This window comes from Schistocerca nitens, chromosome 4 (genome assembly GCF_023898315.1).
Source record: "Schistocerca nitens isolate TAMUIC-IGC-003100 chromosome 4, iqSchNite1.1, whole genome shotgun sequence".
In the NCBI taxonomy this organism is placed as follows: Eukaryota; Metazoa; Arthropoda; class Insecta; order Orthoptera; family Acrididae; genus Schistocerca; species Schistocerca nitens.
In genome coordinates this window covers 249840642-249863060 of record NC_064617.1, presented here as the reverse complement: position 1 = coordinate 249863060, position 22419 = coordinate 249840642, and the positions used below count along the sequence as shown (strand labels likewise).

At 43.2% G+C, this 22419-nt stretch overlaps 1 protein-coding gene across 1 annotated transcript in view; it reads right to left on the bottom strand.

The window, feature by feature from the left end:
• Window positions 1-1221: 1221 nt before the first annotated feature.
• The window catches only part of LOC126252232 (WAS/WASL-interacting protein family member 3-like), a 148550-nt gene continuing 127352 nt past the window's right edge, over window positions 1222-22419 (bottom strand). Inside the window, exon 4 of the mRNA XM_049953104.1 lies at window positions 1222-1239. Within this exon, the coding sequence (XP_049809061.1) occupies window positions 1222-1239 (18 nt within the window). The remainder of the gene's footprint in view (window positions 1240-22419) is intronic.

The following is a 22419-nucleotide window of genomic DNA, read 5'->3' as shown; positions in this document are numbered from 1 at the left end:
ATCAGTCGGTTGATGGAGGTAAAAATGTTTCAAAAAAGCAAAAATGCTTTTGTTGACGGGGAAGGAGATGAATACTTTTTTCTGGAACTAATAGGGTATTATGACGATTCACTATTTCGAATGGATAAAACAATGACTGTCTCTTCATATGTTTTGTTGGATGGCCTCGGCAGCTAACTGAATGAAAGCCAGATCACAGGTGCAGAGTACTAAAGATGTCGTTACAAATGAAAATCTCTTACATAATGAAATAACGTGTGTATTGCGTTTGTAGTGTGTACGGTGATTTTTGTGAATGAACAGTGCAGCAGTAGCTTTTTGCATTATTCAGTAACCTATTAGCAAACAAAACGGTATTGTGCACTAAGGCCAAAAAGGGTGACGAAGCATAGTTTTAAGCAAACAATCTTTGTATTTGGGAGGATGGAGACTCCATTTTTCTTCTGTCCAAACTGATTTAGTTTACCGATGGATTACCTACAATAGTCCAGGCAAATGCTGGTATGGTTACTGCTATAACGCTTCTGCCGGCCAGTCTCTTTGTAATCAAACTGGACCTGTAAGTACACGGTGGCGCAAAATAGGCGTTACAAAGCTTTTGTCTACTGTGTCATAATATGAGGTGATGGTTTGTTGTTATCACATTTATGGTATAGCAGACAACGTGAAATTTAATACAAAAGGTATTCTAAGTGCTTTCTATATGCAACAACGAATATGCAGAGACGTGAAATAAATTCCTCGATGTAATACTAAAGATCACCGTTTTCGACTGCACGAATCTTTGAGGAAATTGCAGTACGAAGGTCCTGGAGTGTTGTAGGTGCAGCTTCGAAGACTCTCTCCTTTGGATAATCTCAAAAGACGCAATAATACTGACTGATATCGGGACTATAAAGGAGTCATTCCAAATCACGTCCGACAGCTTTAAAGTGTGTATTCTCAGTACCCCAGTGGATCCAGTTCTGCCTGTTCAAGTCTTCATGGAGATGGAAAAGTGCCTCATCATTAAACCTTTTGTAAGGGAAAAGGTTAAGTTTATGTTTCATTATCCTCAGGAGAGAAACTCGTGACATCCTTAGTTGCTGTGCTGAATGTTTTTTTATGTAGTCGGCTCCACATTGAACAGCGTTCGCACTCGTTTCACATATTCCACGGTTTCAGCTGTGGCTGGTCGTCCTGAGTTGCCCTTCTTTGAGACATGTAGGGATCCAGGTTTTTTCAAAGTTTTTCATCAACCTGCAAAAAAACAGAAAACTTTGCACAAAATCTGCATCAAAGAATGCTTAGATTTTGTCATCACAAGAGGACGTCCTTTCAGTATTGTAATCGCATGTAGAAGTGGTCATTCCAGATGGTGCTGTTCTTTGATCTAATGTGCTGTTAAATGCACGTCTCCCGTACCAATGCGTCCAGAATTTGTGTAAATGGTCTTTACGATAAACAAATGCCATTCTAACGTTCGTGCTTTCATTATGAAAAGTGAATTGAGACAGTGTCGAGTGAGTTGTAGAATTTTCAGAGCCCAGAAGACTCATTTCTGGCATATGATTAAAGCACATAGAAAAACACTTTCTAAGACCTACTTTGCACCACTCTGTGCGTATACACCAGTGTACAAGGCCGGGATTCTCATTAGGCAAACGTGCCACCCACAGCGCCACCTTGGCATTGCAGCTAACACAGCTGCACATATTATCCAAGTACGTCTCCCTCCCTAACTCTAATTCATGCCTCAGCCCATCTTGAGGTTCCCCTTCTTTTGATTAAGTCCTCATATAAATGGGTGCAGATTTCTCCCATTATCTACCTTCACATGAATTATAGTTGTTTCAGTTCATTACATGTTACAATCTAATGTACACTCGTTTCACATGTCGGTACTGCATTTGGAGGCAATACTGCACTCGTCCCTGCAGTAAATTATGAGTTCTTTCAAACATCCCAGCATCATCCCATAAATCTTGATAAGAAGGTACATTCCTCAAATCCAGATCTTCAACCGTATCAACGGGAGTGCTGAACACTTCAAGATGAGCCCAGAGAGAGACATCCAGACGAAAAGAGTTCAAGTGAACTCGGAGGCCAAGGTATAGGTCCTGCTTAACCTGTCCGACTACGACCATACTGGCTCGTTGTCTCGTTGGAACTGTCTTAGTGAATTGAACAGGCTCTTGCCATGTATTATATCATAGGCCTCCCTGAAATTGACAAACAGAAAGCCCTGTTCTTTACCATATTCTCTCAGTTTTTCATTGAAGTGGCGGAGGACGAAGATGTGATCTACTGTCGTCCCCCGTGGCCTGCCAAGGGCTGAATTGTGTTTATGATTAAATGAGCAGACGTCCCGATTTGTCCTGGACAGTTCAAATATTTTGAGTTCATATCCCTTGTTCACACCGGTTTCTTCCAGGACGCCTAAATGTTCTGGTTTTAAGAAATGAAATCAAATACATTGTCCTATGACGTTTCAACATAACTTTTTATATTCCTAGTGTTGTACAAGGATATATACTTTATTTCAATATCGTATTCCGAATCTAACATACCACGACGCACCGTATTATGTAATGCGTTCAGACGACCCACTTGCTGATGCGCCGAAGTTCGAGATCGTCAGTAACACAGGTCTGCAACATAAAAATTGTTTCAAACTTGTTAACTGATTTTTATAGTGTTTTCAACGCTGATTTCGGGAAAAATAGTGAAAAAATTCCATCACGTACAGTTATTTCACAAACTGCTTTTCTAGTTTTAGCTTTTTTCGATATTTCAGCAATCTAATGAGTTTGAATTTTGGCAGTTTTTATACTAGATATACGTAAAATAAAGAGTAATTAGGAGAAAGCAGCAGTATTTTCATCTCAGTGCCTGTATGTCGCGCTGCCCCTTCCCCCACCATCACCAAGCAGTGAGCTTCTGCTATTGTCCTTCAGTTCACAGTACCTCTTCACTCTGTGCTGTTCACGTGTCGTCGTTACTAGTGCTTTAAAGTGGTGACTGTTATCTAGTGTTGTGAAGTTGTTTTATGGACAATGGACAATGGCTACCAGAGGATGTATAAACTCGCCAGGTTGCTTCTGCTACATTTGTGGTAACTGTACCGCTAAAAGCCCCTTCCCCATGAACCATGGACCTTGCCGTTGGTGGGGAGGCTTGCGTACCTCAGCGATACAGATGGCCATACCGTAGGTGCAACCACAACGGAGGTGTATCTGTTGAGAGGCCAGACAAACGTGTGGTTCCTGAAGAGGGGCAGCAGCCTTTTCAGTAGTTGCAGGGGCAACAGTCTGGTTGACTGACTGACCTGGCCTTGCAACATTAACCAAAACGGCCTTGCTGTGCTGGTACTGCGAACGGCTGAAAGCAAGGGGAAACTACGGCAGTAATTATTCCCGAGGGCATGCAGCTTTACTGTATGGTTAAATGGTGATGGCGTCTTCTTGGGTAAAATATTCCGGAGGTAAAGTAGTCCCCCATTCGGATCTCCGGGCGGGGACTACTCAAGAGGACGTCGTTATCAGGAAAAAGAAAACTGGCGTTCTACGGATCGGAGCGTGGAACGTCAGATCCCTTTACCATGCAGGTAGATTAGAAAATTTAAAAAGGGAAATGGATAGGTTAAAGTTAGATATAGTGGGAATTAGCGAAGTTCGGTGGCAGGAGGAACAAGACTTTTGGTCAGGTGAATACAGGGTTATAAATACAAAACCAAATAGGGGTAATGCAGGAGTGGGATTAATAATGAATAAAAAAATAGGTTTGCGGATAAGCTACTACAAACAGCATAGTGAACGCATTATTGTGGCCAAGATAGACACAAAGTCCACGCCTACTACAGTAGTAGAAGTTTATATGCCAACTAGCTGTGCAGATGAAGAAATTAAAGAAATGTATGATGATATAAAAGAAATTATTCAGGTAGTGAAAGGAGACGAAAATTTAATAGTCATGGGTAACTGGAATTCGAAAGTAGGAAAAGGGAGAGAAGGAAACATAGTAGGTGAATATCGATTGGGGCTAAGAAATAAAAGAGGAAGTCGCCTGGTAGAGTTTTGCACAGAGCATAACTTAATCATAGCTAACACTTGGTTCAAGAATCATGAAAGAAGGTTATATACATGGAAGAATCCTGGAGATACTAGAAGGTATCAGATCAATTATATAATGGTGAGACAGAGATTTAGGAACCAGGTTTTAAATTGTAAGATATTTCCAGGGGCAGATGTGGACTCTGACCACAATTTATTGGTTATGAACTGTAGACTAAAACTGAAGAAACTGCAAAAAGGTGGGAGTTTAAGGAGATGGGACCTGGATAAACTGAGAGAACCAGAGGCTGTACAGAGTTTCAGGGAGAGCATAAGGGAACAATTGACAGAATGCGGGAAAGAAGAACAGTAGAAGAAGAATGGGTACCTCTGAGGGATGAAGTAGTGAAGGCAGCAAAGGATCAAGTAGGTAAAAAGACGAGGGCTAGTAGAACTCCTTGGCTAACAGAAGAAATATTGAATTTAACTGATGAAAGGAGAAAATATAAAAATGCAGTAAACGAAGCAGGCAAAAAGGAATACAGACATCTCAAAAATTGAGATAGGCAGGAAGTGCAAAATGGCTAAGCAGGGATGGCTACAGGACAAATGTAAGGATGCAGAGGCTTATCTCACTGCCTACAGGAAAATTAAAGAGACATTTGGAGAAAAGAGATCCACTTGTATGAATATCGAGAGCTCAGATGAAGACCCAATTCTAAGCAAAGAAGGGAAAGCAGAAAGGTGGAAGGAGTATATAGAGGGTATACAAGGGCGATGTACTTGAGGACAATATTATGGTAATGGAAGAGGATGTAGATGATGATGAAATGGGAGATACGATACTGCGTGAAGAGTTTGATGAGCACTGAAAGACCTGAGTCGAAACAAGGCCCCGGGAGTAGACAACATTCCATTAGAACTACTGACGGCCTTGGGAGAGCCAGTTCTGACAAAACTCTACCATCTGGTGAGCAAGATGTATGGGACAGGCGAAATACCCACAGACTTCAATAAGAATATAATAATTCCAATCCCAAAGAAAGCAGGTGTTGACAGATGTGAAAATTACCGAACTATCAGTTTAATAAGTCACAGCTGCAAAATACTAACGCGAATTCTTTACAGACGAATGGAAAAAGGTGGAAGCGGACCTCGGGGAAGATCAGTTTGGATTCCGTAGAAATGTTGGAACACGTGAGGCAATACTGACCTTACGACTTATCTTAGAAGAAAGATTAAGGAAAGGCAAACCTACGTTTCTAGCATTCGTAGACTTAGAGAAAGCTTTTGACAATGTTGACTGGAATACTCTTTTTCAAATTCTAAAGGTGGCAGGGGTAAAATACAGGGAGCGAAAGGCTATTTACAATTTGTACAGAAACCAGATAGCAGTTATAAGAGTCGAGGGGCATGAAAGGGAGGCAGTGGTTGGGAAGGGAGTGAGACAGGGTTGTAGCCTCTCCACGATGTCATTCAATCTGTATATTGAGGAAGCAGTAAAGGAAACAAAAGAAAAATTCGGAGTAGATATTAAAATCCATGGAGAAGAAATAAAAACTATGAGGTTCTCCGATGACATTGTAATTCTATCAGAGACAGCAAATGACTTGGAAGAGCAGTTGAACGGAATGGACAGTGTCTTGAAAGGAGGATATAAGATGAACATCAACAAAAGCCAAACGAGGATAATGGAATGTGGTCGAATTAAGTCGGGTGATGCTGAGGGAATCAGATTAGGAAATGAGACACTTAAAAGTAGTAAAGGAGTTTTGCTATTTGGGGAGCAAAATAACTGATGATGGTCGAAGTAGAGAAGATGTAAAATGTAGACTGGCAATGGCAAGTATAGATTTAAGTGTCAGGAAGTCGTTTCTGAAAGTATTTGTATGGAGAGTAGCCATGTATGGAAGTGAAACATGGACGATAAATAGTTTGGATAAGAAGAGAATAGAAGCTTTCGAAATGTGGTGCTACAGAAGAACGCTGAAGATTAGATGGGTAGATCACATAACTAATGATGAAGTATTGAATAGAATTGAGGAGAAGAGGAGTATGTGGCACAAATTGACAAGAAGTAGGGACCGGTTAGTAGGACATGTTCTGAGGCATCAAGGGATCACAAATTTAGCATTGGAGGGCAGCGTAGAGGGTAAAAATCGTAGAGGGAGACCAAGAGATCAATACACTAAGCAGATTCAGAAGGATGTGGGTTGCAGTAAGTACTGGGAGATGAAGAAGCTTGCAGAGGATAGGGTAGCATGGAGAGCTGCATCAAACCAGTCTCAGGACTGAAGACCACAAAACAAAAAAACAAAAAAACCGTTAAAAAGCAACAAAAACATTTCCGATTTTTGTTGAAAAAGTGTATTACGCTATTTTGATATAAAGTTAGGCGATCAAGATAAGCCTTGGGCCCCACACAAAGTTTGTTCAGTGTGTGTTGAAGAACTGAGGCAATGGTTTCAACGTAAAAAGCAGTCCTTAGGTTTTCGAATACCAATGGTTTGGATGGAGCCCAAAAATCATAGTGATTACTGCTATTTTTGTTCCTACAACGTACGAGGTTTCAATTCGAAAAGCAAAAAGGATATTTCTTACCCTAACATTCAATCAGCCATTCGCCCTGTTCCTCATGGACCTGAACTACCAATACCCTCTCCTCCAGATTTTTTGGATGATATAGATAATCACGAGCCATTGGCTCAGCAAAGTGGTAGTGAAGAAGACAGAGATTGCTACAATCCTGGCACAACCGATCCCATTCCATTCCCACAATCGGAACTGAACGATTTAGTTAGAGACCTAGGCCTTTGTAAGGAATCGGCATACGTCTTAGGATCTAGACTGAAAGATAAACATATGTTGGCTCCGGGTACATCCTTTTCTTGGAATCGATCGAGGGAAAAGGAGTTTGTATCTTTCTTCTCTCAAGAAGGTGACCTGGTGGTTTGCAGTGATATTCCTGGGATTATGACACGTTTCATAATAGAATATGCTCCTGATGAGTAGATACTTTTTATTGATTTTTCAGAAACAAGCCTTAGTACTTCTACACAGTGGCAATAAGTATGCTTCTATACCACTTGGACGTTCGGTTCACTTAAAAGTATGTTACGAAAACCTTGAACTGGTTTTAAGTAACCTTGATATTAAGACCAAAAATGGATACTATGTGGTGATTTAAAAGTTATTTCAATGCTGCTTGGTCAATAAAGTGGCTATATAAAATTCCCTTCCTTTCTCTGTACAGTAGGGACAGAAAGCAACACTACATATAAAAAGCTTGGCGCTTGAGAAAAACCTTCCAGGTTGGGGTGAAATATGTTGGGAGGAAAAGCCTTGTGGATCCCAAAAAAGTGTTACTTCCACCACTTCACATTAAGTTGGAGCCGACGAAACAATTTGTTAAGGGATTGCCAAAAGAAGAGGAGATTTCAGATATCTTTGTGGACAGTTTCCTGGTTTACCCGAGACAAAGCTAAAGGAAAGAATCTTTGTCGGACCACACATTAGAAAACTAATGACAGATCACAACTTTGTGGACAAAATGGAAACAAAAGAAAAGGCAGCATGGACATCTTTTAAATTAGTTGTTACCGGTTTCCTAGGAAACAAAAGAGATCCAAACTACAAGACAATTGTCTCTCAACAATTTTAAGAAGCTGGGCTGTAACATGAGCATTAACTCTCATTTTGTCCACTCACATCTTGTATACTTCCCTGCAAACCTTGGTGATGTAAGTGAAGAGCAGGGCGAAAGATTCCATCCTGATAATTAAGAAATGGAAAGAAGATATCAAGGAAGACGGAACGTCAACATGATAGCGGACTACTGCTGGGTGATAAAAAGAGATGATCCTCAACGAGTCCACAGCCGAAAAAGCAATAAAAGAAGCTTTGACAGAAAGTGAAGGCGTTATTATAAGGACTTATGAGCTTAAAGAGAAATGGAAGTATACTGGAAATGTAGTTTAGAACACGATTTATAAATAAAATAAAATTTTATAACGTTGGAAAAAATGTGATAAATTGCTTAAATTTTGTGATTATACTCAAAAATGCTCACTTTTTGTTAGAAAACCTGACGTGATAGAACAAATTGGATTGCATTTTTGAAATAAGCGCTGAAAAGTACATAAAAGTCAGTTATCAAATTTCAAACAACATTCAAAAAATATTTTCTTGCAGACCTGTGTAACACTTACGCTGCGCGACCGCTACGGTCGCAGGTTCGAATCCTGCCTCGGGCATGGATGTGTGTGATGTCCTTAGGTTAGTTAGGTTTCAGTAGTTCTAAGTTCTAGGGGACTGATGACCTCAGATGTTAAGTCCCATAGTACTCAGAGCCAATACTTGCGCTGTATTTGCTTAGCGATACACTTAATGTTTTCAAGTGTATTCGTTGGCATGAGTGTCGTAACTATTTATTTGTAAGCTTTAATAATACAAAACAATTACGGTGTGTTATTACAACCCGAGAAGCGAGCAGTTATAACACTGGTCCCAGCTTCGACTCCCAGAGATATGGCAGCGACTCGTAGACGGTCAGAACTGGCGATCCACGAGACAGGGCGCGCCGCCACGGGGGGAGGGGAGCTCAACTGGCCGGCTTGCCACCGCCCCACTCGGCCAGCCCTCGAGCGACGCGAGGCGGTGTAGCGCGGAGTTTGGGGTGCAGGCTTGACTTTCATGAAGGGAGAAAGTGCGGCGTTGGGGAGGCCAGAAAGCCCGGCAGTGGCGGCGACGGAGGGCGACGAGCAGGGACCCCGTTCTGGCTGGCGCCGCTAGAGGCCGAACTGAGACGAGTCTTCGACATTAGAAAGGTCTGCACACCGGAATGGATCCTCCTCAGAGAGAGTATCTGTCATATGTACCGAGATTTTTTTCTTTATTGTTATGTCAACACCTTGGACAAAAGGTGGGCCGGCAGCGGCAATAGTACGCCGCTCTTCGGCCACAGTCAGTACAAATGGAAACAAAGGAGACACAAAAAACAGATCATAACGGTGGACAAAAGACAGTAGACACATGAGTAAAAACCACGGAGCCGTTCACAGGTGTAGTAAAAAGACAAAAAAACGATCAGCACTGTACACGAACACTGAAGAGTTAGATAACACACGTGAACGATGGAGCGTAGTGCGGCGAAAACACTGAAGCACTAACACGACGGCACACACATAGAACCGATAGCGATGATCTCTGGCGCGCGAATGTTCACTTGACGTGTCCGAGTCCGGGGACCTGCCAGAAGGGGAAAAAGGTGGGGGAGGAGGGAGACGGGAGAGTGTAGATGCCAGTGGCAGTGGAGATGGGAGGGAGAGGAAAGAAGGTACGGGGTAGGTGGAAGCCCTGGGGAGGAGGGAGGGAGGTTGTGAGAAGGGAGAGAGGGTGCCCTAAGGAACCGCAGGGAGGGGATAGGGAGGTTCAAAGTTGATAGGAGGGGTTGATGGAGGGGATGAGGGCATCATCAGGGAGGGGGAGTTGATGGAAGCCATCTTGGGCGAGGGTATGGAGAGTGGGAGAGGTGGAGAGCAGGTGGGACGTGGGAATACAGGCGCGGCTGTGGACGGGGGTGGGAGAGGATGGGAGAGACAAGCGGGTGAGGGGGATCAAGTTTATGGGAGGTGTAGAGGATCCGTATCCGTTCGAGGAAAAGGAGGTGTGGGAATGGAATAAGGTCATACAGTATCCACGTGGGGGAGGAGAGACATATGCGATAGGCGAGGTGGAGAGCATGGCGTTCGAGGATTTGAAGGGATTTGTAAAACGTAGGAGGGGCGGAGATCCAGGCAGGGTGGGCGTAGCAGAGGATAGGGCGGATGAGGGATTTATAGGTATGGAGGATGGTGGAGGGGTCGAGACCCCATGTGCGGCCAGAAAGGAGCTTGAGGAGTCGGGAGTGTGCCTTGGCTTGGATTGTCCAGAGATGGGGGTCCAGGAGAGGCGACGGTCAAGCATGACGCCAAGGTACTACGAGGTGCATTCAAGTTCTGAGGCCTCCGATTTTTTTTCTAATTAACTACACACCCGAAATCGATGAAACTGCCGTTACTTCTCGACGTAATCGCCCTGCAGACATACACATTTTTCACAACGCTGACGCCATGATTCCATGGCAGCAGCGAAGGCTTCTTTAGGAGTCTTTTTTGACCACTGAAAAATCGCTGAGGCAATAGCAGCACGGCTGGTGAATGTGCGGCCATGGAGAGTGTCTTTAATTGTTGCAAAAAGCCAAAAGTCACTAGGAGCCAGGTCAGGTGAGTAGGGAGCATGAGGAATCACTTCAGAGTTGTTATCACGAAGAAACTGTTGCATAACGTTAGCTCGATGTGCGGGTGCGTTGTCTTGGTGAAACATCACGCACGCAGCCCTTCCCGGACGTTTTTGTTGCAGTGCAGGAAGGAATTTGTTCTTCAAAACATTTTCGTAGGATGCACCTGTTACCGTAGTACCCTTTGGAACGCAATGGGTAAGGATTACGCCCTCGCTGTCCCAGAACATGGACACCATCATTTTTTCAGCACTGGTGGTTACCCGAAATTTTTTTGGTGGCGGTGAATCTGTGTGCTTCCATTGAGCTGACTGGCGCTTTGTTTCTTGATTGAAAAATGGCATCCACGTCTCATCCATTGTCACAACCGACGAAAAGAAAGTCCCATTCATGCTGTCGTTGCACGTCAACATTGCTTGGCAACATGCCACACGGGCAGCCGTGTGGTCGTCCGTCAGCATTCGTGGCACCCACCTGGATGACACTTTTCGCATTTTCAGGTCGTCTGCAGGATTGTGTGCACAGAACCCACAGAAATGCCAACTCTGGAGGCGATCTGTTCAACAGTCATTCGGCGATCCCCCAAAACAATTCTCTCCACTTTCTCGATCATGTCGTCAGACCGGCTTGTGCGAGCCCGAGGTTGTTTCAGTTTGTTGTCACACGATGTTCTGCCTTCATTAAACTGTGGCACTCACGAACACACTTTCGACACATCCATAACTCCATCACCACATGTCTCCTTCAACTGTCGATGAATTTCAATTGGTTTCACACCACGCACATTAAGAAAACGAATGATTGCACGCTGTTCAAGTAAGGAAAACGTCGCCATTTTAAGTATTTAAAACAGTTGTCATTCTCGCCGCTGGCGGTAAAATTCCATCTGCCGTACGGTGCTGCCATCTCTGGGACGTATTGACAATGAACGCGGCCTCATTTTAAAACAATGCGCATGTTTCTATCTCTTTCCAGTCTGGAGAAAAAAAATTGGAGGCCTTAGAACTTGAATGCACCTCGTATGTACCGAGATATAGCCTTCTCCGTGTAGTTCCCTGTAGTACATACACATAAAACGAGACGTACTAGGAATGAATTCTTCGAATGTGACTAAAATCGGTGGATTTGATGTAATGGTACAAACAAATGATTTTAATTTCAGGAAAAAATCGATGCTTTATTGAAGAGAAAAAGATTCAGAAATTGAGCAAGTCAATAACGCACTGGTCCACCTCTGCCCTTAGACGAGGGAAGTTTGGAAAGTCCGTGCAAAGTCCGAGAGATGGCACCACTGGCGTGTATCAAGGTCATGTTTAGTTAGTAGTATCTTTGGAAAGAACGCACACAAGTTTCATCCATATTGGTCTATTTCTTTGTGTTTGGCATTGGTGTGAATCAAGGAAGTCGAGTGATTGTCAAAAAATGACGACAAAGAATTTCGTGTGGTGATTAAAAATTACTTTATAACAGGTAAAACGCCTCAGGAGACTAAAGAGAAGCTTGATTAACATTACGGTGACTCTGCACCTTCAATTAGGCGGGTTTATAAGTGGTTTCAAAATTTTCAGAGTGGCCATATGGGCAGAAGCGATGCTGAACGTTCTGGATACCCTGTGGAGGTTACGACTCTAGAAATCATTGATCAAATCCGTGATATGGTGATGGATGGCAGAAGAGTTACAGTGCGTGAGATTGCTAGTGCTGTGGGCATCTCGAATGAACGAGTATATAATATTTTGCATAAACATTTGGACATGTAAAAGCTATCCGCATGATCGGTTCCGCGATTGCTCAAGCTTGACCAAAAACGGAATCGTGTGAAGTGTTGCAAGGATGGTTTGCAGCTGTTCAGGAAGAATCCGCATTACTTTAAACGTCGTTTCGTCACTGTGGATGAAACATGGATACATTAATATACACATGAGACCAAATAACAATCTAAACAATGGGTTACCAATAGAGAATCTGCACCAAAAAAGGCAAAGACCATTCCTTCGGCCGGAAAGGTTATGGCGACTGTGTTTTGGGATTCGCAAGGGATAATCCTCATCGACTATCTGGAAAAGGGTAAAACTATTACAGGTGCATATTATTCATCGTTATTGGATCGTTTGAAAACCGAGCTGTAAGAAAAACGCCAGCGATTGGACCGTAAAAATGTCTTCCATCACGACAATGTACCAGCACACACCTCAGCAGTTGTGGTCGCAAAATTGATGGAAATAGGATTCCAACTCGTTTCACATCCCCTCTATTTTCCAGACTTGGCTCCCTCGGACTACTATTTGTTCCCCAGTTTCAAGATATGAATGACAGGACAAATATTTTATTCAAACGAGGAGCTGATTGCAGCAACTAATAGCTATTTTGCAGACTTGGGCAATTCCTATTACTGGGAAGGGATCAATAAATTAGAAGAGCATTGGACGAAGTGTATAAGTATAAAAAGAGACTATGTCGAAAAATAAAAAAGGTTTACTCCAAACACATAAGAAATTTTTATTTTTGCATGGACTTTTCAAACGCCCCTCGTAGAAACAGTTATTCGGTTTGGAACAGATTGATAGAGTTATGGGATATCTTCCTAGAGATATCGCACCAAATTATGTCCAATTACCTCTTAAGATGGTCAAATCACGAACTGCTTGCAGGGTCCTGCCCAAAACGCTCCAAACGTTCTCAGCTGGGGACAAAGTACGACTTGGCAAGGACGAAGACAAGTCGTAGAAAGTCAAGCCGTGTGCGAACGGGGATTGTCCTGCTGAAATGAGGGCCAGGTTGACTTGCCATGAACGGCAACAAAAAGGGGCGTACAATATTTTCGATGTCCCGCTTTGCTGAAAGGGCGCCACCAATAAAGGTCGTGATATGAAAAGAAGTGACACCCCAGACCATCACGCCGGGTTTTCGTGTTGGGGACACTTAGGTTGGTATCGCATCGGTCTGGGGCGTCTGCAGACAAGTCTTCAGCCGGCCGGGAATCTCAGTGATTGCAGTAGCATTGCCTTGAGAGATGAGACTCTCTTCGAACTGAACCCCCATCGCTGGTGATGGGGGTTCAGTTCGAAGAGAGTCTCATCTCTCAAGGCAATGCTACTGCAATCTTTTTATACTTGAGAGATGAGACTCTCTTCGAACTGAACCCCCATCACCAGCGATGGATGTCTGGAGACGTCCCAGAGAGTAGTTGGATACCGATCTCACTATCGCCTGCCATACGGCCCGACAGCCAGGACTGACGGTCTAGTGTTGCAATTTCATTACATAGCACGACCACTTTGGTTGTCATCCGCGACACCCTTACACCAAAGCGGTACGTCTACGATATTCTATGCCTCGTTTTGTTGCTCTTTGTATCAAACTATCCCGGCCATTTCAGCAAGATAATGCTCGCCCGCACACGGCAGACGTTTCTACTGCTTGTCTTCGTGCCTGCCAAACTCTACCTTGGCCGACAAGGTCGTCGGATCTATTCCCAAATAACAACGTTTGGAGCATTAAGGCCAGACCCGTAACCAGCTCGGGATTTTGACAATCGAACGCGCCAATGGGCAGAATTTGGCATTATATCCCTCAGGAAGACATCCGTTAACTCTGTCAATCACTGCTAAACCAAATAGCTGATGCATAAGCATCAGAGGTGGACCAACGCGTTATTGACTTGCTCTCGAGTAAATCAACAACTTTTTCTCAAATTGTAATGATTTTTTCATGTATACATGTGCATCACACCTAACGATTTTCGTCCCATTCGGATAATTTCTTCGTGGTGCGTCGGTTTTTTCTTGCGTTTGAGTGTAATTCAGGCAGTTTGTGCCATTTGTGCCACACTGCTCCCCACGTTTTATCATGTTTTAGCATACAATATCTAAAGGCCCACAATGCTGTGAGTTACGTAGACCTACGTGAGCCGGTATGGCTCGCTATTTAAATGGACCCATGGTCTAGAGGTAGCGTCTTTAGTAATCAAAACGTCCTGAGTTAGAAACCATGAATAAAAATAATTAGCAATGGCTGCCTAGGAATACTCTTATATGGAGTCAACATTATTCTGCCTGCTTTGTCAAAGATAGTGGATGAGCAGGTACAGTTTCAGGGCAATCTCTTTCAAATGTTCTGTGAAACTGCACCTAAAACAAAGATCAATGGAACGAGGATGCAGAAACAAATAGAAACCAATGCATTAAAAGTCACGTAACGTGTATCCAAGGACATGTGGCCTGTAATTGAAGAAGTGTCATCATTATCTGCAAGATGGGGAAAGATTCCGGATTAATCTCCCAGTTCGGATCATCAGGAAGGAACTGTCAAAGGGAAGGTGACACTGAGAAGAGATTGTACAACCAACGAAACGCTAATATTGTGCGAGTCGGAGTGTGGAATATTAGAAGATTTAGCGTGCTAGGAAAGCTAGAAAACCTGAAAAGGGAAATGTAATGGCTCGTTCTTGGCACGAGTGGGGTCAGTGAAGTTAAATGGAAGGCAGACAAGGATTTTGGGCTAGACGATAATGGGGTAACATCAACAGCAGAAAAAAAATGGCATAAGGTTAGATTCTTTATACATGGGGAAGCAGAACAGAGTTTGTGTGAACAGTTCAGTGAGAGGGGTGCTCTCATGAGAATGGAAAGGTAAGAAAGCCAAAAAAATTAGCTCAGTTAGACATGCCAACGACACAAGCAGAAGATGAAGAAGCAAAGAAGGTGTATGCAGATATTGAATGGGTAATTCAGTATGTAAAATAAGATGGCAATCTAACAGTTATTTGAGATTGGTACACATTAGTAGGGGATAGAACAGAAGAAAGAGTTACAGGAGGATATGGAGTTGGTAGTAGCGGTGAGAGATGAGTAAGACGTCTTGAGTTCTGCAATAAATTTCAACTAATAATCGCAAATACACTACTCAGACATCACAGGAGGAGGAAATAACCTGAAAAGAATCCGGGAGATACTAGAATATTACATCTGGATTACCTCATGGTCGGACAAACATTCCGAGATCAGATATTGGACTTTAATACATATGCAGGAGCAGATACAGGATAGTATCATAACTTAGTAATGTTGAAGAGTAGGCTGATGCCTGAGAGGGTCACGTGTAATAATCATTGTGGAATCAAGTGTGATAGTAAAGCACTGAAAAATAGTGAGAGGTCTCTGAAATTCTCTATTGCTGTAGACAGTGCGATAATGAATACCATAGTAGGCATTTCATTTGAAGAGGAATGGACAGCTCTAAAAACGGCAGCCACTGAAGTCGGCCAGATGAAAGTAGGCACAAGGAGGGTAACTATGATCAAGCCTTAGGGAACAGAAGAAATGCTTCAATTGATCTCTAAAAAATTAAGGACAAAAAAATTTCAGGGAAGCACAGGAATACAGAAGTATATCATTTAGGAATGAATAAAGGAAGCCAAGGCAAAGTGAGTAAGAGACAAATGTCAAGAAATCGAAAAGAAATTCTATTTTTAAGAACTTGTACATGGGGTTTTCCCCAAACCTGTCACGCAACATATCTCGTGATATTATTTTGTCATCCTTTTTGTCAGTACAGTCGATCTCTTGCACTGCATCATAACTGCAGATGATATTCAGTACTACCAGTGACTGCCCAACTAAATGCTTTTTCTCTTTCCCTCTTTTTTTATGCTGAAGGGCATGTTAGTTTTCTGCAGACTGGCTGGGGCAGCATAGAAGCTTACTTAAAGGGGCCAGATGAGGCCATAAGCGTGTTCAGTGCTGAGAGGTGACTTTCAGTACACATAGTCGAAACTCTTTGCCCACCCCTGCACTCTGGGGTCCAGAGGTCACACCTGAAAAAAAAATTGTTCCAGACACTGGGAAGAATCCTTTTAAGAAAGATAAAAACTAAGCCAGGTGCAGCCGTTCAGAGATGGTGCAGCATGAAAATAGCCATTTGCCTTGGTAGCCACGCTATGGAAGAACATTCGTTTTAAATCGTTGTAACAGGCTTTCCAGTTGTTTGATAGCGCTTATTTCTGTAGAGGGCATGCTTTCTCGTATGTGTCTACGTGTAAGCTTTTCAATTCATCAGCTTCAAATGGTTCAAATGGCTCTGAGCACTATGGGACTCAACTGCTGAGGTCATTAGTCCCCTAGAACTTAGAACTAGTTAAACCTAACTAACCTAAGGACATCACAAACATCCATGCCCGAGGCAGGATTCGAACCTGCGACCGTAGCGGTCTTGGGGTTCCAGACTGCAGCGCCTTTAACCGCACGGCCACTTCGGCCGGCCATCAGCTTCAGAATCGGGTCATGGAGTGGAATCTTTCTGGCCTCCTCCTGATGCTACAGCACCGTTGGCTAGTAATAGCAAAATCCACAGAGGCAGGAGTTTGTATAACTTATTTACTAAAATGTGCTCGTGATTTTAGGTAACTGCCATCAGGGGCTAATAGCACGGTTTTAACGTTCTGCAGCCAGCTAGTCGCTTCCGTCATGCGCTTTGGCGATCTTATTGGTGTTTGTACGTTTTCTCCAGGTCATTATTTTATCCATGACTCAGTTTTCCTCTCATTGGCTGTATACTGAATGGGCTGAATCAACTCGGGTCCCAAAGTCTTCTTCAACACAGTCAAATTTATGGCTGGTAGCATTTCCATAGGTTACACGGCCAGTATTACCAAAGCTGCGAAATGCTCAGTTGGGCTATTCCCGAAATTATGGTTGTTGTTGTTGTTGTGGTCTTCAGTCCTGAGACTGGTTTTATGCAGCTCTCCATGCTACTCTATCCTGTGCAAGCTTTTTCATCCCCCAGTACCTACTGCAACCTACATCCTTCTGAATCTGCTTAGTGTATTCATCTATGGTCTCCCCCTACGATTTTTACCCTCCACGCTGCCCTCCAATACTAAATTGGTGATCCCTTGATGCCTCAGAACATGTCCTACCAACCGATCCCTTCTTCTGGTCAAGTTGTGCCACAAACTCCTCTTCTCCCCCATCTTATTCAGTACCTCCTCATTAGTTATGTGATCTACCCATCTAATCTTCAGCATTCTTCTGTAGCACCACATTTCGAAAGCTTCTATTCTCTTCTTGTCCAAACTATTTACCGTCCATGTTTCACTTGCATACATGGCTACACTCCATACAAATACTTTCAGAAATGACTTCCTGACACTTAAATCTATACTCGATGTTAACAAATTTCTCTTCTTCAGAAACGCTTTCCTTCCCATTGCCAGTCTACATTTTATATCCTCTCTACTTCGACCATCATCAGTTATTTTGCTCCCCAAATAGCAAAACTCCTTTACTACTTTAAGTGTCTCGTTTCCTAATCTAATACCCTCAACATCACCCGACTTAATTCGACTACATTCCATTATCCACGTTTTGCTTTTGTTGATGTTCATCTTATATCCTCCCGTCAAGACACCATCCATTCCGTTCAACTGCTCTTCCAAGTCCTTTGCTGTCTCTGACAGCATTACAATGTCATCGGCAAACCTCAAAGTTTTTATTTCTTCTCCATGGATTTTAATACCTACTTCGAATTTTTCTTTTGTTTCCTTTACTGCTTGCTCAATATACAGATTGAATAACATCGGGGAGAGGCTGCAACCCTGTCTAACTCCCTTCCCAACCACTGCTTCCCTTTCATGTCCCTCGACTCTTATAACTGCCATCTGGTTTCTGTACAAATTGTAAATAGCCTTTCGCTCCCTGTATTTTACCCCTGCCACCTTTAGAATTTGAAAGAGAGTATTCCAGTTAACATTGTCAAAAGCTTTCTCTAAGTCTACAAATGCTAGAAACGTAGGTTTGCCTTTCCTTAATCTTTCTTCTAAGATAAGTCGTAAGGTCAGTATTGCCTCACGTGTTCCAGTATTTCTACGGAATCCAAACTGATCTTCCCCGAGGTCGGCTTCTACTAGTTTTTCCATTCGTCTGTAAAGAATTCGTGTTAGTATTTTGCAGCCGTGACTTATTAAACTGATAGTTCGGTAATTTTCACATCTGTCAACACCTGCTTTCTTTGGGATTGGAATTATTATATTCTTGTTGAAGTCCGAGGGTATTTCGCCTGTTTCATATATCTTGCTCACCAGATGGTAGAGTTTTGTCCGGACTGGCTCTCCTAAGGCCGCCAGTATTTCTAATGGAATGTTGTCTACTCCGGGGGCCTTGTTTCGATTTAGGTCTTTCAGTGCTCTGTCAACTCTTCACGCAGTATCGTATCTCCCATATCATCTTCATCTACATCCTCTTCCATTTCCATAATATTGTCCTCAAGTACATCGCCCTTGTATAGACCCTCTATATACTCCTTCCACCTTTCTGCTTTCGCTTCTTTGCTTAGAACTGGGTTTCCATCTGAGCTTTTGATGTTCATACAAGTGGTTCTCTTATCTCCAAAGGTCTCTTTAATTTTCCTGTAGGCAGTATCTATCTTACCCCTAGTAAGATAAGCCTCTACATCCTTACATTTGTCCTCTAGCCATCCCTGCTTAGCCATTTTGCACTTCCTGTCGATCTCATTTTTGAGACGTTTGTATTCCTTTTTGCCTGCTTCATTTACTGCATTTTTATATTTTCTCCTTCCATCAATTAAATTCAATATGTCTTCTGTTACCCAAGGATTTCTACTAGCCCTCGTCTTTTTACCTATTTGAGCCTCTGCTGCCTTCACTATTTCATCCCTCAAAGCTACCCATTCTTCTTCTACTGTATTTCTTTCCCCCATTCCTGTCAATTGTTCCCTTATGCTCTCCCTGAAACTCTCTACAACCTCTGGTTCTTTCAGTTTATCCAGGTCCCATCTCCTTAAATTCCCACCTTTTTGCAGTTTCTTCAGTTTTAATCTACAGGTCATAACCAATAGATTGTGGTCAGAATCCACATCTGCCCCTGGAAATGTCTTACAATTTAAAACCTGGTTCCTAAATCTCTGTCTTACCATTATATAATCTGTCTGATACCTTTTAGTATCTCCAGGGTTCTTCCATGTATAAAACCTTCTTTCATGATTCTTAAACCAAGTGTTAGCTATGATTAAGTTGTGCTCTGTGCAAAATTCTACCAGGCGGCTTCCTCTTTCATTTCTTTGTCCCAATCCATATTCACCTACTACGTTTCCTTCTCTCCCTTTTCCTACACTCGAATTCCAGTCACCCATGACTATTAAATTTTCGTCTCCCTTCACTATCTGAATAATTTCTTTTATTTCATCATACATTTCTTCAATTTCTTCGTCATCTGCAGAGCTAGTTGGCATATAAACTTGTACTACTGTAGTAGGTGTGGGCTTCGTATCTATCTTGGCCACAATAATGCGTTCACTGTGCTGTTTGTAGTAGCTTACCCTCATTCCTATTTTCCTATTCATTATTAAACCTACTCCTGCATTACCCCTATTTGACTTTGTGTTTATAACCCTGTAGTCACCTGACCAGAAGTCTTGTTCCTCCTGCCACCGAACTTCACTAATTCCCACTATATCTAACTTTAACCTATCCATTTCCCTTTTCAAATTTTGTAACCTACCTGCCCGATTAAGGGACCTGACATTCCACGCTCCGATCCGTAGAACGCCAGTTTTCTTTCTCCTGATAACGACATCCTCTTGAGTAGTCCCCGCCCGGAGATCCGAATGGGGGACTATTTTACCTCCGGAATATTTTACCCAAGAGGACACCATCATCATTTAATCATACAGTAAAGCTGCATGCCCTCGGGAAAAATTACGGCCGTAGTTTCCCCTTGCTTTCAGCCGTTCGCAGTACCAGCACAGCAAGGCCGTTTTGGTTATTGTTACAAGGCCAGATCAGTCAATCATCCAGACTGTTGCCCTTGCAACTACTGAAAAGGCTGCTGCCCCTCTTCAGGAACCACACGTTTGTTTGGCCTCTCAACAGATAGCCCTCCGTTGTGGTTGTACCTACGGTACGGCTATCTGTATCGCTTAGGCACGCAAGCCTCCCCACCAACGGCAAGGTCCATGGTTCATGGGGCGGGAAATTATGGTAGGTAGACGGAAAGTTTGGTGACGAGGACTAGAGGCGGAGGGATACAGGGCGACACCGTGCAGTGACAGACAAACAACTGGAAATTCGAAATATTTTTGTTATGGCTCCTTGTCGTGGTTCAACACAGGCAACAGCAGCATGGCTGAGGTGCTCAGTGGCTTCCTGTGTGTGCCATCCAGCAATACTGACAGACCGCGACGTAGGTCAGTGATGAGTCCAATCCTGGCAGTCAGCCACAAGCGTGTTGGTGTGACTAGCGCCCTCAGCTCTGCCAAGAAGGCAGTGGGCAGGTGACGTAACGGCCACCACATACTGCTCTGCAATAATGGCCAGCAAACTGCATCTCACCGCCAATGATGGCTCGATGTGACGGCGGCTCCAGCTCCGTTGGTGTCAAGGCGAACTGCCCTACTGCAGAGTCGAACTCTCGTCCACGAACAGCATTCTGGATAGTGCTTGGACATGATAACCCCTGCCTTGTAGACAGCAATCCTAACATGGGTGACTTTAGTCCAAAATGGCTAGGTATTTACAAGCTTTCGGGTTGCACTTGCTTACAGTTAACGTTGTTTCTCTCTGTTACTGGTTCTCTGTGCACTGATCCACGTGCTTCATCCATGTCTCCACAGAGTTTTGTCTTCTTGCTCATTATCGAGTTTGTCTATGGACTAAATTAACTCGTGTCTCAAAGCCTTCTTCAACATTGTCATATTAATGGCTGGTAACATCTCTATAGATTTCACGGCCAGTATAATGAATGCTGCGACATGCTCTGATGGGATCTTCCCTAAACTGTGGCAGGTAAACGGAAAGTTTGCTCCACGATTTCACACAAATTCCCATTTATTAATAATAAACTTCTGTCTAGCCCTAAACTTTTCGCCGTCGTGAGCTCCAGCTGATCGAAACAACTGGCCGATACTATCACTTTATAGACAACAGAGGACTAACCATGTGCCTCAACCAGTTGGAAGTATAGCTCAGGCTAAGTTACATTTTTGCAATCTCTCTCTGTTTTCAGACCCAGCAGTAACTTCACACCGCAGGAGCTCTCATCTTCTGTCACTACCCCGTTAGCCATGGCAGGTTTGCTGGCGTCACCATGGGAGTTCCTGGCGCCGCTGTCTCGATCTGTCGTGTGATGTCCCTCTGGTTCGAGGCCACTAAGATCTTTGCTCGAGGTTATTGATGGGGACGGGGGCGTGTTGTGACGTGGCGAGGTGGGGAGTGGTAACGGAGCTAGGAGGACTGTGTGAGAGATGCGCCGGCGAGTAAGGCGAGCACTTGTGCCAGCGTCTTGGGCACGGAATCCGGCGAGTGGTTGCTGGGCATATTTGCGGAACGATTTGAATCCATGGCTGACTTCGAGTGCCGTCTTCGTGCGTAGCCTGGCCATCCATCTCTGGGATATGACACACTGATGAGAGAGTTGAAGCCAGTTTCACTGTGCTGAATTCTGGGCCGCCTTTGGAACCGGCAAGCTTCAGCTTAGATCCGTGAACTTCAGTTAAGTTTAGGATTTTGAGGTCTTAGCTGTTATTTTCTTATTGATACCTATAGGTCTATTGAGACCATTGTGATTTCTTAGTTGATCTGTTTGGTAATTTTACTTAACTGAATTTGTTATCACTGAAGTCCTGCCTGTTTTCTATCTGGTAATTTTACTTAGCTGAACTTGTTATTACTGAAGGCCTGCCTTATTTGTATATTATAATTTCGCTTAACTGAAGCTGTTATCATTGAAGACCTCTCTGTTTTCTATTTGGTAATCGTAGTTAACTGACGCTGTTGTCACTGAAGGTCTGCCTCTTTTCTATTTGGTAATTTTTCTTCACTGAAGCTGTTGTTGTTGAAGGCCTGCCTGTTCCCTTTTAATTAAATTAAGAATTATTTCATAATATGGGTTGGCTGAGGCTTTTATTAGTCAACGCCTACTTGCTTTTTGCCCTATTATTGAGATCTGTTATCTTACTAAATCTGTTTTGTAGTTAACTGAAATTGGGATTGCCAAAGGCCTACATGTTTCCAATAACAGGAAATGAAACATCATGATACATAGGACCTAACATTTTACCGTACATCCCTTTATGCAGAATTGTAGGTTACAGCTGGTA